The sequence below is a fragment of the Notothenia rossii genome (assembly GCF_949606895.1).
Source record: "Notothenia rossii genome assembly, chromosome: 5".
Taxonomy (NCBI): Eukaryota; Metazoa; Chordata; class Actinopteri; order Perciformes; family Nototheniidae; genus Notothenia; species Notothenia rossii.
Window position 1 is genome coordinate 79,397,943 of NC_136903.1, and position 16,957 is coordinate 79,414,899.

Here is a 16,957-nt window from a genome sequence, read left to right on the forward strand (position 1 = left end):
AAACATAAAAAAAACTATGCAAGGGCTGTAAGGAAACTGTAGTGAATGGAAGAGAAAGTATTTAAAAACAAAATTATACTATGCAGGCTTCTGTATCACTTTTCCTTGTGTCAGTTCTAATAATCCAAAGCAATAACACATGCTGTTTATAATAAGTAAAAGGGCATGCATGTAGCCTGTGTCTGTGTTCGTAGCCTATATAATATTGCATCAGTGCTTTGAATACGTCATGTCGTCCCCGCGAGAGATAATTAGACCATATAAATATGCCAAAAAGAACCAAATAGAAATCAGGAAAACGTACTCCAAGAAGAACACAAGAGTGGATCATTCATTCATACATTATAGAAAAGTATCAGATAAACGTCAGACATAGCATTAAGAAGTAAGTTAGCATTTAGCTTTACCTATAATAACACATTACACAAATTAAACATGGAGAGAGGAAAATAAACAAATATTTAAATGTCTTTGGTCTAACCCCCACATTTACTCTCCGCTGTTAAATTCAAAAGTAAAACCGTATAATTCAAAAATAAATAAGTAAAAAGACAGAAACTGATTCAAATATATACCCCTATATATAATATATCACTTCCTGAAACATTTTAAGCTGCTGTATTCATCATCATCTTTATTCAAAGAGAGTCTTGGTCCATTATTACAAGACATCAAACACTCAAATATAAATTAAAAAAGGCAGTTATACCAATGTTTCCACAGAGGTGACTGGTATCGTACAGCACTGAAACACGGATTTGACAGCAGCATAATGACAGAGTTATGAGAAACATTCAATCGACAGATGAATTTGGACATTAGATTTCTCAAAAGAGCATGGAACGTGTTGACTCCTTGGTTTTCTAAGCAGTATACGCAAACAGTCATTATGAAACCTGGAGCATCCGGAGGCTCGCCTTCTTATACTTGACCCACAAGGGGGCAGTATAGAGAGGAGTGCAATAAGCTCTAAAGAGGTTCACCTTAACCTTATCTGAACACCAAGAGATTTTCTAGCCAACATTTTCTAGCCAACATGTTGGCTTGTATATATAAGACACGCCGCTGTCTATACATGTCATCATCATCAGCCATTTCATCTGTGATGATGTGTCCCAGATACTTAGTGTTACAGGAAACAGACAGAACCTGTCCTGATAGATAGAATGTTGGAAAACAAAGGTTCTTATCCCCTTTTGCTCTGCAGATCATTACAGCGCTCTTCTTAGCATTGTATTTAACGTCAAATTTGACTCCGTAATCAGAACAAACATTTAGCAACTGTTGAAAACCAGTACTGCTAGCAGAAACAATTGCCAGATCATCAGCATACATAAGATGGTTTACAATCACATTACCAATCTAACCCCCACATTTACTCTCCGCTGTTAAAACCCGTATTGTGCCAGTGTTGTGTTGGACTGCATTATTAAACAGGTGTGTCTGGTATGTTGCTCAACAACAAACTAACAAACACATTTTTTAATAACACAAATAACTTGTTAAAGGTCAAATATAATAGTCTCATTTTACACAGTCTCATGTGTATTTCAATAATCCTAAAAGCAGTGGTGGAATGTAACTTGAGTTAATCAAATGTACTCAAGTATACTTAATTATAATGTTGGGGTAATCTTAGGGTGTTTTCAATTTCTGCAACTACTACTTCACTACATTAATTTGACTCTTATAACTACTTTACATAAATTCATGTTTATATGATATATATTTAGGACTAATTTACTCAGTACTTTCCAGAACTCGCTACACATTGACGTATTACAGCATTACAAAAACAAATGATGATACAAATATAATACTATATAATAATACAACACATTTGAGGCATTCTGCACCATTCATACTTTGACTCGTGATACATGAGTACATTTAGCTGATAATACTTCTGAAACATTTTGATCTCAGGACTTTTACTTTTAATGGAGTATGTTTTGATTGTGATATTAGTGCTTTTACTTATAAGAGCTGAGTACTTTTTCCGCCACTGCCTAAGAATAATCAATTCTACAATATAGGCTAGATTTGTGGGTCCATGGTTTGGACACTTGTGTGCTGCTACCATCCGTGGCTGATTTAAGGTGGGAAGAAGGGGCTCCGGGCTGGTGTTTGGGGAGCAATAATGTCCGCTTGATTAAGCAGGAATAGTGTTTCAGAGCCGCAGACAGATGGAAAGCTGACTCTTCAAAACTGAGGCCAAAACTCACGGGCCTCCGGAGGGGAGAGTTGAGCCTTAAATCGCGGTGTGGGGCGGGGAGGAGGCACGGGACGTAAAAAGTGAAATGTTTGATCTGCGACAGCCGCGACGGGGTCACCGGGGCACGAGGACCCTGTGACAGCTGTATGATAATGAGCGCTCGCGCCACACTCTCCCGTGGATAGGTGGCTTTGAGTGGAGAAACGGCACGAGCGCTGCTGCTGGCTGCCAGTCTCTCATTTGGACCCGAGAGGGATGCACGCGTGTCCTTGGTTCTCCAGCTACTCTAACTTTTAATAACACTGCGGGTATTTTATACATGCCATTTTTTCTAAGACACGCATCTTTCAATTATTTATTAGGCTATTTTGTTTTTGAATCTATTATTTTAGGATGTTGTTGGATATCAGTTTGGTTAAGATGAAGATATTTGGCAGTCTGGACTATACACTGGTGAGAGACATAATTTATGTATTGCATTATTGCTGTGCTTAACAAGTCTCTGGTTAGTTTAATTGAGACAAAATCTTCTGTTTTTGTTAATTTGCCTTATTTTCCTCGAGCATGGTGAAAATGAACTTTCATTAGTGAAATGTATTTAGTTTGAGGTAGCACTTAAGCTTTTGTGCTTTAAAACATATTTGTGTCATTGTGTTTGTGCACATGCTCCTTTTAAATCTTTTGAGTCCATGTGTGTGTCTGCTTCTGATCTCTGAATTCCTCAGCAGCCAGCAGGTAGACAGACTGTTGTATCACATCTCACCATGTTTTTGCCAAACCTGAGCTGAATCTTTCCACACATTCAATTTTGGCAAGATTTTGCTAAAAATACATATAACTGTTGCCTTCTGATTATACCAACATAACATGCTGTCACTCTTCTGAGCTGGTTTGTGTGTGTGTGTGTGTGTGTGTGTGTGTGTGTGTGTGTGTGTGTGTGTGTGTGTGTGTGTGTGTGTGTGTGTGTGTGTGTGTGTGTGTGTGTGTGTGTGTGTGTGTGTGTGTGTGTGTGTGTGTGTGTGTGTGTGTGTGTGTGTGTGTGTGTGTGTGTGTGTGTGTGTGTGTGTGTGTACAACTTGCCATATGCCCAGTGTCACCTTGCCATAAACTAAAGGCCTGCTTGACAATAGTGAAACCTAACCCCCGGGTTGGCTCTCTTTTAAATCCTTGCTCTTGTGTTTTCCGCCTCGCTGAACATTAGGCATCTGGTTCTGAGGATTTTGACCCCTATCACTTACAGTGGAGTTGCTTTTGGGAACGAAACTCATTGGGGCCAGTGTGTACAGGAGGAATGATAACATTACCAAAACTGTAGTTTATAGGGACGAAAGGACATGATGACTGTTGTTTTTCCTGATGACATTAGTCTTGGTTTTGCAGAGCAGGAGCAACTAAATCATGGAAACGTTGCCTTTACAGTGCAATGGTTTCAGGCAGTTCACTGGGCACTCTTTTCATTGTCTGAGGCTTGAGGAAACACATCTTCTTCAAATGAAATCATGGGAAACAAAAAGCCAGACCCTGAAATGAATCTTCTTATTCTTCCTACAGGATTTTTCTTATGATGACCCTAAGTTGGAGTTCAACGTGGACGCACCCAATGGCGTGGTTATGGAGGGATACCTCTTCAAAAGGGCCAGCAACGCGTTCAAGACCTGGAACAGGTAACAGAGCAGTAAAGAGGAAGATCATAACAGAGAGGGTTAACTGAAGTCAACATAAATTCAAAAGACAATAATGAGATAACCAGTACACATGCAACACAAAACGAACAAACAGTGCATTTAGTAAGGCTACACAACAATACAAAGGCATGTGTCGTGTTGGATGATTTTACCTTTAGCCTAAAAAGATACTTGATAAGACAGAAGAATGCCCTTCAGCCTCCATTTTCAATACTCATTTAAAGATTCAATAAACCTAGTTGCAATGAACAGTTTTTTCCTTTGCTTGACCAATTTCAGCATGCATACATATGATGGATCATTTATATCTCACAGAAACTGTCTAACCTCATTTTGTTCTCTTCTAAAGGCGGTGGTTTTCTATACAAAACAGCCAGCTGGTCTACCAGAAGAAACTCAAGGTATATTTTAATTAAGCATTTGTTTTCATTACCAAAATGTGCCTATCACTGAGCAAATTATAATGTTTGACAGTTCAAAGTTGTTGTTGTCAACTAATTACACAATAGTTGGCACATTTGTGGCGAAGAATAGGGCTAACATGCTTTTGTCGCTTGAAGGGTGAATATGGTGTTGTGTGTGTTATGGAGTTGTTGTGACACTTGTCTCGCTGGTGATGACAGGACTCTCTGACGGTGGTGGTGGAGGACCTGAGGTTATGCTCTGTAAAACTGTGTGAAGATAACGAGAGGAGGTTCTGCTTCGAGGTGGTTTCACCAACTAAGTAAGTGTGTGTGTGTGTGCACGCGCGCGCGTGTGTATGTGCGCGTGTGTGTGTGCGCGTGTGTGTGTGTGCACGTGTGTGTGCGCGTGTGTGTGCGCGTGTGTGGTGTTAGTGCAACCGTTACTTGTACATCTATCCATGTGTTTTAGTTCCTGATGCACCAAATCAGCATGTTTTTTTAATTGAGCCTAATTCAAGGCAATATCTCTCGCACATTTTTTGATTTAATAATCTTAGAGAATATATTATTTCGTAATTTTACACATTTACAGCTTAAATATAAGAGAATGTTCAAGTTTGTATTCCTTTGTACATTTTAGATCTTCTCTTCGCCTATAAATTGTTGCATTGTTGACTGTATCACTTGTAACTTACAGCCAAATAACTTAGTAGACAGTTGTGGGCAGTCAGGGTTGTGTATTAAATTAAATCTACATTTCTATAGGAGCTGCATGCTGCAGGCTGAGTCTGAGAAGCTGCGGCAGGCTTGGATCCAGGCAGTCCAGGCAAGCATTGCCTCTGCTTACAAAGACATCGCCGACAATTATTACATTGAGGTACGAACGAACACAACACAAACACAGCAACCGTCATTTAACAGCATACAAGTGCTGTTTCTTTTTGCTACAAATTGGTCCCTGGTTTAGCTTCGGAATCTCTGACCTTCTTGCCTCTCTGCAGCGTTTGGACCGGACAGCCTCGCCCTCCACCAGCAGCATCGACTCTGCCAGCGAGCCCAGAGAGAGGGCTGACCGAGGGGTGCGGGGGGGTGGGGAGAGCCTCCTGCAGAGGGTCCAGAGCCTGCCTGGCAACGACCTGTGCTGTGACTGCAGCCAAACGGCTCCCTGCTGGGCCTCCATCAACCTGGGAGTGCTGCTCTGCATTGAGTGCTCGGGGATCCACAGGTAACTGCACTGAGCAGAACAAGAGGGCTTGTTTAGAGATGAGAAGAAATACAGAAAAACAGAACTGGGTTTGTCAGTGTGAATAGACCATCTATAGCAAAGTGCTGCAAGAAAAAGCCATCTCAAAACATCTTTCCAAGTCGTCCTCGCCACCTTTTCTAAGTCATATTTGTCCTGTTTCTGCTTATTTATTTCTATTTAACTCACATAAAAACATTGCATTTTATTCAAAGATAATGTTGTCGTGTCTCCTCTGATAGTGTTTGACTAACCCCATTCCACTTTCCATTACATAAACTCAGATTCAACAGTTTTGAAGATATTTTCTAGATGTAGTTAAACATACAGGTGTGTTGAGCTGATTAAAGTCACCATGTTCATGTTGAAGTTAAAGAAGGCTGTTTTTAGCTCTGCTCTTGAGATTTTAACAAAAAAAAGTTTGCCACATCAGGCAATGTAATATATATAGAAAATATGCTGTGGTTAGAAATAAACACTTCTGACACTTCACTTTCTTTATATAATCTCTTTCTCCCTTGTTTCTTTCAGGAGTTTAGGCGTCCATTGCTCAAAAGTGCGTTCACTGACGTTAGACTCATGGGAGCCAGAATTACTCAAGGTGCGTCTCCTGACAAAATTGCCAGCAGCTTCTTTCACAGAGTTGCATTTATCTTTGCTTCAGTGCTCTGCAGAATAACTGATTTTCTTTCCTTTTATCTCTGTCCCCCATCTTTATCCTCCTTCTTTCTCTCATGTTTAGCTGATGTGTGAATTGGGGAACACTGTGATTAACCACATCTATGAGGGATCCTGCGAGGAGATGGGAGTTAAAAAACCTGGACCGTCCAGTACAAGGTCAGTAGCCTTCTTAACATGACCATAATTACATATTGCCAACACTTTGTACAATTGCGACATTAATACATTAATATACATTTGGACTGTACTGTTAAGTTCATAAACATTTTGAACACATGCAAGATGTTCCCTTTCAGTCTTCACTCCAAGAGGAGCAATTGGCAAGGGATAAAAAGAGTCTACTATATATAATATTATTATTTATAAGTTAATTAAAAGGTATCTTCACCGACTTATCTGCATAGTGATACCTGTCTTTCAGTTTCCAGCATATTATTTATCATACAATTCATGATACAGGCAGCTATCTGTTCATGTCAGATCTCAAATTATTAAAAAATAGTTTCTGATCATCTGCCCCCAGGCAGGAGAAAGAGGCCTGGATCAAGTCTAAGTACGTGGAAAAACGCTTCCTGAAGAAGATGAGTGGGAGTGAGGCTCTGGTGGAGGGTGAAAGGAAGTCCCGTCCCTGGACAGTGAAGAAGTGCCGACGACACAACAGCTCTGTGCGGGCCCCCAACAAGGCCCGCAGGAAATACCATCGCTACGAGCCAGGCAGCGCCTCCCCTGCAAACCTCTCAGCAGGTCAGTGCGGAGAATCAACTTCTCTGTAGTAGCACCAGGTGCATGAAATCAAGAGCTGCAAGATATGTGTATATTTATAGAATCCAAGACTGAAATCTTGTTGTGTTGTTTTGTCATCTGGCAGCAGCTGCAGCAAAGTTTCGCCGGGACTCTCTGTTCTGTCCAGATGAGCTGGATTCACTATTTTCCTACTTTGACACCGGCAATGGTCCTCGCAGTAAGTACACAAAGCAGTCAGTACACAAAGCAGTCAGTACACAAAGCAGTCAGTACACAACACAGTTAGTACACAACCCAGTCAGTACACAACGCAGTCAGTCCACAAAGCAGTCAGTACACAACACAGTTAGTACACAAAGTAGTCAGTACACAAAGCAGTCAGTACAAAAAGCAGTCAGTACACAAAGCAGTCAGTAAACAACACAGTCAGTACACAACACAGTTAGTACACAACCCAGTCAGTACACAACACAGTTAGTACACAAAGCAGTCAGTACACAAAGCAGTCAGTACACAAAGCAGTCAGTACACAACCCAGTCAGTACACAACACAGTTAGTACACAACACAGTTAGTACACAACACAGATAGTACACACAGGAACAAAGTACTTGCAATGTTATCCAACATTGCAGGTAAGAGGTTTTTACCTCATATAGATTGGTAAATAACAACAATGTAACATCTATATATTTTAGGCGACATCTTGTATAGTCTTTCGGGGTTTGTGTGAACACATTCAGTCTGTCACAAGGGTGAAAACGGTGCTGTCCTATCAGTGATGGTGGTGTTTCTGTGTGTGTGAGTAGAGCAGTGTGTGCTCTGTAATGATTAACGTGTCCATGGCTTGGCGCTGCTTGGCCCCGCAGGTCTGAGCAGCGACAGCGGCCTGGGAGGAAGTACTGACGGCAGCACAGACATCCTGGTATTTGGCTCGGTGGTGGACAGCGTCACAGAAGAAGGTAAGAGTGTTTGTGGTGGACAGTAAAATACACGTTACAGTAACCCATCTACCACTGGAGGAAAAGTTACTATTTCCGATCACTGCAAAGTAGAAGTGATGTGATCAATTGTTTTTACTTTTAATGTATTATGTTTTAAATAGCATGTATAGTTTAATGTTAAAACATAAAACTCAGTGCTGCTGTAGCTTAACAAATATTGCCTTAAATGAGTAGACATTGATGTGATGTCCGATCCATTCAAACAGTCTGAAATATAATCTGCTCCACTGAAAGAATCCTCACAGATTCTTACCGCTGGGACAATACAATTATGATAAATCGAATAAATAGTATTGCTTTTAATATTATCTCAAATTGGCCCTACTCATCGTCTACAAGCAGCCTAACAAAGAACCTAGAGAACACAGCATGGTATCCCCTATCACATTCCTCTTTTCAACATTCCTTCATTGTGTTACCTTTCCTAACCTCAGAGGAGGAGTCGGAGGAGTCCTCCAGTGGTGAGGTGGAGATTGAACAGGAAGTATCTTCAGACCCTGAAGACCCTAGGGAGCTCCACCCGGGGGCGCTGCTCCACCGATCCTCCCGTCTGCACAACCTGCCTCTCATGGCGGAGGCCTTGGCGCACGGTGCCGACGTACACGCTGCAAATGAGGAGGAGGGCAAAACGCCGCTCATTCAGGCTGTGGTCGGGGTAAGAGTGTTTGTGAAGCCTATCAAATCATTTAGATGTATCTGGAAGTGAGAGAAATATAAATAAATGTTTGGGTTGAATTACAAATAAATAATAATCTGCCGAAGTCGACAGAGCAATAAAATAAAAATAAATAAAAAATGTCTCTCTTATGTCTCTCTCAGGGCTCTCTGATCGCATGTGAGTTCCTGCTACAGAACGGTGCCGATGTGAACCAGCGGGACATGAGGGGCAGAGGCCCGCTGCACCACGCCACCAACCTGGGACACACTGGGTAAGACATGCCTTCAAAAAAGCAGAAGAAAGTCGTTATAGGTTGTCAGCTGCTCTGTGCCTCCTGGTGCATGTTCCAACCTGAATGTAATTCAATTGAAGTGCAGGCATCTTTTTTCTCTGTAACACGAATGGAAACTACTCACAGACAAATTTTTTTCACATGACATAATTCCTTTCATTCACAACACAGCGTAAGTGTAAACACAATATATAATTGCTGCTTTGAATGACGTTTATTCAATTCATGCTGCCAAAGTTATTCACAGCAAATATTCTCCAGATCAAAAGGGAGATTTAATTACCACTAACATACCCACCATTATGAGATCTGTTATTTGAAACTTAAACATGAGCTAGAAACGACTTTTAAAAAACATTAAAACAAAGTTAGGTCATTGCATTCACAGTTTAGTAAATATTGTAACTAGGCATCCATCCAATATCTTTAATATCTTCATCATTCATCATGTTCCTGGTGTCAATAACTCCTATAGTGACCTCTTTTCTCCGCATCTTTTTTTCATGCAGTCAAGTGTGTCTGTTCCTGAAGAGAGGAGCGTCGCAATCGGAGGTGGACGAGCAGGGTCACGACCCCCTCAGCATCGCTGTGCAGGCGGCCAACGCAGACATCGTCACCCTGTGAGTGATCCAGAAACTTCTCAGCCCTTTGATTAAGTTTTTAATAATCATTTATACATTGATTCATCCCTTAGATTAAACATTAAATATTCATTTCATTGTGTAAAATGGGGCCCAATAGTCATGTTGTAAATTGGAAATCTGATAATCAATTTTGTGAGGTATTGAGGTAACACACATTGGACTATTGTACTGCTCTGCTTCGAATTCACTAAAAACAATAGAAATACACAAAATGATCTGCACTCGACATTTTCTTACTGCTGTAGCTTTTCCTGGAGCTACAACGAGATGTGGTCATCTATTATTTTCAACCTTATTTAAGCTTTTAAATGAAGTTTCAATCTTAAACATCTAAAAGTGGTTTAAAGGGATTTGATCATTTTCTTTATGAGAGCCAATTATTGATTGTTGTTTCTCTTTCCCTCCCTCCTCTTGTCCTTTTCTCTCCTCTGTGATTCATCTCCCTCGTGGCTCTTTACCGTTTCACCACCTTTCCATTCTCACCGTCTCCTCCCACCTCATCATCTCAACCTTTTTACTCCCTCTTATTTTCCCTTCTGTCATTCGCCGTCTTACTATCCCATTCCTGCTTCCATGTGTGTGTGTCCCCCTCTCTTCCATCACTCATCTCGCTCTGCCCCTTGTCTTTTTCTTTTCTCCGCCAGGTTGCGTCTAGCGCGGATGAACGAGGAGATGCGAGAGGCCGAGGCTCCTTTGGGTCAACCAGGTCAATACCACAGCAGCAGCCCCACTGAGCAGCAGTATAGGAAGTGCATCCAGGAATTCATCTGTCTCACCATAGAGGAGTGCTAGTGGTCACTTCCGTATCGAGGAGCAAAGCTTGTGCTCTCTCTCTCTCTCTTTATATAAATACATATATAAAAATGTTCCTCCTGAATGAACTTAAAATAACTGTGTAGATGAGGTTGCCCCTAGACACTGATCTCTAGTCTGTTACTTACGTAGATCTGGGTCTACAGGGAACTTCTTTGGGGTTTTTGAGGAGAGAGGAGCGTACCACTTGCACATTATGGGGGTGCGTTGTGTCATAGGGAGACCCCTGATGGACCTTTTTAACTCTACTGACAATACAACTCAATTTTTCTGCATCAACACTACTTTTCTGCTCGGCAACCGCCACGCTATGCTAGCTTCACGACACGTACAATGACATCTGCTTTTTGGTGTTTTGCTAACTGGGTAATCCTCTAACTTACCATAACGTGGTGTTGTAACCTATTGTGTGAGGGTGTGGGTTTACTGTTGCCTTACAGCTCTTACCTCTGCATTTCCCCCCATACACTTTATATCTATCCAAACCATCTGTGTGACATCCAACTTACCATACTCTTCTTAATCCGAGATGTACATATACGTATTTAGAAATTATATGGGTAATCTTTAAACTATGTAGTGTGGCATGAGGTAAAAAAAACTTGGTATTTGTTCCATTACTAAGAAAAAAAAGAGTAACTGACACGTTGCAGTAGAGCTGGGCAGGGTAGTTTCCTGTGTATAAAGATGGAAGGGAAATGTAATGTAAAACTGTGACAAAAATACTGAAGGGCTCGTGAAGAAGAGACCCTCGTCTGCTTTGTAAGATACTATGTGAGTGAGTGAGAGAATGAGTGAGTGTATGGGACAAGGAATACTGAGAGTTAAATAATACGATAGTACGATACATTATGTAAAGGAAAAAAAGAAACTGTGCACTTTTCCTATCTACAGTATTATAATTGTTTTATTTTTCATCCTATTAATTTTTACATTGTAATTGTCTCGCCAAGCTATTCTATATCAATTGTCTGTCCCTTTATTTATGTTTATCTCCCCAGAGGACCAATGCAATGCATTCTTGGATGCAGTTTACGTCTGCATTTCCGTTAATGATTGTCATTTCAACCTGGAAGCATTACTTAGAATGTATGACAGGAAGTCTTTAGATAACATCATTGTATAAGCACTCATTTTGCTTTCATGTTCCCAATGGAATGGCCTTACATTGCTAGGATTATTGGTATTAATTCCCCTTAAAGAGAATTCACTAGCATATTGGAAATCTAGTAACAATGAACCATTTTAAAAATCGATTGCAGTCATTTGTTCATTGTTTTATGTCAGGATGAGAACTTGCTACCGTGATGTGCAGACGAACCAGAGCAGCAAGAAGTGATAATGTATAAAACTGGATTTACTTCTCACCCTAAGAGACAAAGGAGACTCATGACACCTCCATTATGTTCTAAATACTCATCCATGTCACCGTATCTGTGATGAGATAAAGGAGCACATTTCTTTAATACAGTTTAGACACTTGTGGGATCGAATGACTTATACATCTGGCTTATTTCTGCAGTGTTCCCTGCATGCTTTGCCAGAATTTCTTTATGGGGAAAAGTTCAACATCGTTTGCATTCTGAGCATGATTGAATACGTTTCGTATTGTTTGATCACGTCGTGCAGTGCAGTCCTGTGGAATGAGCATGTGCCACCAAGGCCCCTCTGGTGTCAGAAATATCTTACTCTATGCACCTCTGTGCAATTCTTCCATCCACGGACCCAATCTGTGGTGACTTCCTCATTCCTGTCTTTTTGTTTTGTTTGTTTCACAATAAGCTTACCAACAATAATGAATTGTTTTTTAATGTTGTGGTTTATTTTCCTCAGCCAAAGACTTTTTAAAGGGAAAGTGTCTGATATTGTTGTATTATATAACCGTCTTTTTGTTTTTAAACTGAAACTGTTCAGAGTAGAAACAGCATTGTCTTACCATGCTTTGTGAAGTGACAGAGTGGTAGAAACACTGTTAGTGTACTCACATGTTGAAAAGAGGTTACAGAAGTAATGTGACAGACCTGAGGGATTTTGATATGGCAGGTGATGTACTGCGAGTAGAACCAGTCTAGAGGTTGATGTGAAGCTACTGTGACCAAACCGTTAGGGGCCCTCGCTCTAGCGGAAGTGTTAAATGTTGTGTCCATTTTGTGTATTGACGTAGGAGTGGTTAAAGGTGCTGTTCAAAGCAAATTGCTGTAAATAGTACACTTGTGTATTTTAACTTGATGCCAACCTCCTGCCTCTCAGCATTCAATCATGGATCCTGATCTGGTTTTATGTGTGTCTTTTTATTCTCTTCTAAAAAAAAATCTACCTGTCAAGCAACACTGTACCACAGTTCTGCTTGGAGGCGTTCTTCTGTTCAGTGATATTTGGATATCTTTGGAATACTTTCTTCCTTGTCTTTAGAAGCACTGAGGGGAAAAAAGAAAACATACAATAAAACTGAGAAACTCTTGATGAACTAACCCTGCTTCCTGCTTCTTGCTCTCATTCCCCTGTCTCATCTCTTATTCATAACATTCTCTCAACATTGCAGCAATACCTTTCAAAAGACCTACGGATTAGTTTCTCTAATGATGACATGCTTATTGTTCTAAAGTTTTGAAATATAGCTTTGAAGAAGCTTTGCCAGGTGTTGAGAGAATGCTATCGTTTTTACAAACTGGTGTATCTGGTGTTTTATAATACAATGTGGGGCAGCACTTGGCTTATTCAAAGCAATACAATGGTTTCTTTCATGGTAACACTTTTAAAGAAGGTGTACATATCTCCAGGCTTCCAGTTCAATCTTAACATGCTATTTATAGATCACTTTAGTGTTTGGGGTGTTTCAAATAGCGTCTCAGTTTCTAGTCTGCATCAGCAATACCGTGCCTTGAATAATTTAGTGTCTCCAGTTTTAAAACATTAATGAGCCCTCACTAGCATTATTATGCCATCACTAACGAATGCTTTCACATGTTGGAAATGTCTAATTGCTCGCTTTACACCTAAGCACATGTCCACTTGAGGAAATAAACTGACATATCATTGCTTCTGTCACCACAGGGGTTGCCGGGGGCAGCAGGAGAGTTAAACCCAAGGATGGTCGGGATAGAGTGAGTGAAGCATCCTGGGCCGTCTTTTAGGGACTAGTGTGATAATGTGATTCTCTTTTCCCTGGTGGCTGTGGGTTTCTGTTGCACACACACTCTTTTGGGAAACAGTTGGAGCTGTCTTGATGTTGGGAATCTTTTTTTTGCCTCCTGTGGAGCAATGAGCCATTCTGCATTAAACAGAAATCTACTGTGGAGAAGCGATGTGTCGTGAGGCAATACAGCATTCCCGTAATATATTGGGAAATATTTATCCAAAAGGTTACAACATTTAATTCATTGTAAGTCCCAGAGAATGGTAAGTACGGTACACTGCATATTATGAAATCTGAATAAGTAAATTAACCCCTGTGCCTCACACTTAATTCAATTAAATTAATAATTTGGGCTATTTGTGGCATACATGTTTTCTTCTAATCAGCTGTCATAAGTCTATAATAAACTGTGTGGTCAAAAATACAGACAGACCCTTTAGAATAATAAAGGACCCCATTTAAAAAAAAAACATTTAAAGGAAACCTTTTTCATCCCGCAACCATTACATCACAATATATAATAAATAAACATTTAATTTTCCAGCTTTCAACTGGGATAATTGCTGCTGTATTATGCGTTCGATTCAGTGCATCAAAATTATTATATGCGAAACATTGACAAATCCCATACTGAAAATCGAATGATAGGTAAAGATTAAAGTCAACAAAAAGGGAAAATAGTAAATATTTGTATGTTATTTCTTTTGTGGACTTTTTTGTCCTATATGAGCAACTTTTTAAAAGTGAGGCACAAGGGTTAATCAAAGCCAAGTAGACCTTGGCGACGTACGAGAGAGGGAAGGGGATCCCAGGATGATGTAGGAGTGAAATGGTCAGGATGCTCACCACTCTTTCCCTGCAAGTTCCTGATTTTCTATCTGCAAACTAACAAAGACTCCCACATAGAAGGGTAACCTTTCTTAAGAAAATGTGCAAAAAATGCAGCTTTAGTTTCTGGTATCCACACAGTGTTCACTCAATTAACTTAACACGCTTCATAAAAGAACGAGTCACTTACCTGAAGGAATGGGTATCTTTGTACCACCACGGTAGATCCAGGAACTTCACTCAATCTTGAGGCCCTGCTTTGGGGGCTTTGACTTTTTCTCTGTCTTTCTTCATGAATGGTGAAATGTGGGATAAAGGAGATTGCAGCGTTTTCTGGGTTTCTGCCTTTATGTAGTGTCATTAAAAAGGCTTGTGTTACTAACCTATGTTAAAGTAATTTGAAAACCAGCAGATTGGTCACTGCAGTCTCCCCGGTGCCATGCAGTGGGAAACCCCCCCTTGACTTTAGTATCCCCTGTTGCAGGTGACAACTCCAGTGTTGATGTCTTTCGCGAGTTTTCTCTCCTCGCGTCTCTCCAGCCCGAGAAGTTGAGGAGAAGGAGCTTACAGTTCAGCTGCTCTAAGAGTCCAAAGTGAAGACTGACCACCACACACTGGCCACTCTTCGGTCCCTTTGAACTATAGAGGGAGGCAGCCCAGGCGCATTCAAACTGACATTTTGATGCTGCTGAGGAAGGAATGCTGCAGGCATAAGCAAGTGGTATGAACCCTGCAGGGACTATAAGCTGTTTCAGTCTCGTAATTGTTTTAATTGCTATTGTAAATAATGTTCAGTTAAAATAATAAATCTTGGTCATGTGAAAATGTTAGACAGTGCCAACAGTTACTTTACACGGGTGTAATTTCAATATGACCAAAGTCATTTCATCATGTCACAAGATCATGTTTTCATTTTTTAAAGGGCCCTTATTGCACTTCAGTCATTTGCAGAAGATATATTTGGAAATATCTTTCAAAATGGAGACTTTAACTTTTGCTATAATATAACACATTATTTGACTGCCCTGTAAATGCGCATGTCTTTTGAACTTTATTACAACATGTATTATTTCCAGGGCTTTGCAAATTAACCCTGATGCCATTACATTGTCATTCATTCACTCCAGAGCAGAACATCATGCAATTGTTACCATAGGCTTAATGGTATCCTCTCTATGATGAGTAAATTAACTTGATGTTTTAGATCAGTGCCTCTTTTATGATTGTTGTTTGTTTGTCAACTGTAGATCTCTGATGAACTGTCTTGAAACTGGTGGCAGAAATAAAATAAAAATAGGCTAAAATGGACGGCCTAAAACGATAAAATGTGTTTTCTTTTTAACTTTGTCTAAGAAGAGGACCTCTGTCCGTACTTGTCTTGGGGATTAATGGACTACAATGTAAGTAAAGGTCTTCAAATAATTGTATTCTAGGCTGATAAGCCTAGAGTTGCAGTTAAATGATTTTTGAAATATATAGGTACAACATAGCTAAGTACATTAAATTACTCAAGGACTTGTACTTGTAGTTATTTGTTCACATGATGCTATACTTAATACTTGTACTACACTATATTTAAGACAAATGTTGTGTTTTTTTCTTCAATACATACATTTTGTATTTAGTTACTTTGCAGATTTAGGTTAATACAAAAATATAAATCTACACATACATTATTAGTTGTTATTATTACAGGTTAAGCTAAACAGTAGTGTATAAAGTAACTCAAATAAACCAAGTACAATATTGAAGAGATGAACAAATTAATGCACAATCCTTGAAATAAAATCATAAAAAAATATCTTAAATGGGCCATTCTGCTTTCTGCATAAGGAGTACTTTTAATTGTGTTACTTTGCTGTAAGTATTTACTTTTTTCTTTTACTTGTAACCGAGTATGTTTCAGAGGTCGGAAGTAACTAAGTAGATTTACTCAAGTACTGTACTGTACAATTTTGAGATACTTGTACTTTACTTGAGTAGGCTATTGCCATTTTATACTACTTTGTACTTTGTACTCCACTAGAATCCAGAGGTAAACCATGCACTTTTACTCCACAACATTTATTTAATAGCTTAAATTACTTTGCAGATTTGGATTATTAATGTGAAATATAAACAAAACTTAAATAAGAATTTAGTCACACCTTAATAAGTAAAGATTGAGTACTTTCTAAATCTACCCTGCAGCATACCGGTGCAGCTAGTTTTTAACACCTTTAATGCATCAATAATTATAATCAAATTCATAAAATATATATTATTCTGCAATTGACTAATCTGCATAATGAGTACTTTTACTTATAGTACTTTAAGTATATTTTGATGCTAATACTTTTGTACTTTTACTTGAGTAACATTTGGATTGCATAACTTTTAATTGTAACAGGCTATTCCGACAGTCTATTAATACTTTTACGCAAATGTTACAATAGTACTATTACTACTAATAGTACTTCTCCCACTTCAGTTTTTTGTTTACACTGCCGTATTTCTACTTTCACTGAAGCAACTAATCTGAGCACTTCTTCCACCTCCATAATACTCCATCTGGTGACAGTAATGCACTTTCTATATTGTTTTTTCTACCGCGATACACACACACAAATGA

General features: G+C 39.5%; 1 protein-coding gene across 1 annotated transcript in view; it reads left to right on the forward strand.

Annotated features, from left to right (window-relative positions):
- The window catches only part of acap3b (ArfGAP with coiled-coil, ankyrin repeat and PH domains 3b), a 55,513-nt gene extending 39,841 nt beyond the window's left edge, over positions 1-15,672 (forward strand). The window contains exons 11-26 of the mRNA XM_079680150.1: positions 3,767-3,879; positions 4,250-4,301; positions 4,524-4,624; positions 5,070-5,181; positions 5,306-5,529; positions 6,079-6,148; positions 6,290-6,384; positions 6,752-6,972; positions 7,097-7,189; positions 7,832-7,933; positions 8,410-8,630; positions 8,795-8,904; positions 9,435-9,545; positions 10,214-10,275; positions 13,437-13,486; positions 14,831-15,672. Of these exons, the coding sequence (XP_079536276.1) occupies positions 3,767-3,879; positions 4,250-4,301; positions 4,524-4,624; positions 5,070-5,181; positions 5,306-5,529; positions 6,079-6,148; positions 6,290-6,384; positions 6,752-6,972; positions 7,097-7,189; positions 7,832-7,933; positions 8,410-8,630; positions 8,795-8,904; positions 9,435-9,545; positions 10,214-10,275; positions 13,437-13,486; positions 14,831-14,899 (1,806 nt within the window). The 3' untranslated portion in view covers positions 14,900-15,672. The remainder of the gene's footprint in view (positions 1-3,766; positions 3,880-4,249; positions 4,302-4,523; positions 4,625-5,069; positions 5,182-5,305; positions 5,530-6,078; positions 6,149-6,289; positions 6,385-6,751; positions 6,973-7,096; positions 7,190-7,831; positions 7,934-8,409; positions 8,631-8,794; positions 8,905-9,434; positions 9,546-10,213; positions 10,276-13,436; positions 13,487-14,830) is intronic.
- Positions 15,673-16,957: the final 1,285 nt, after the last annotated feature.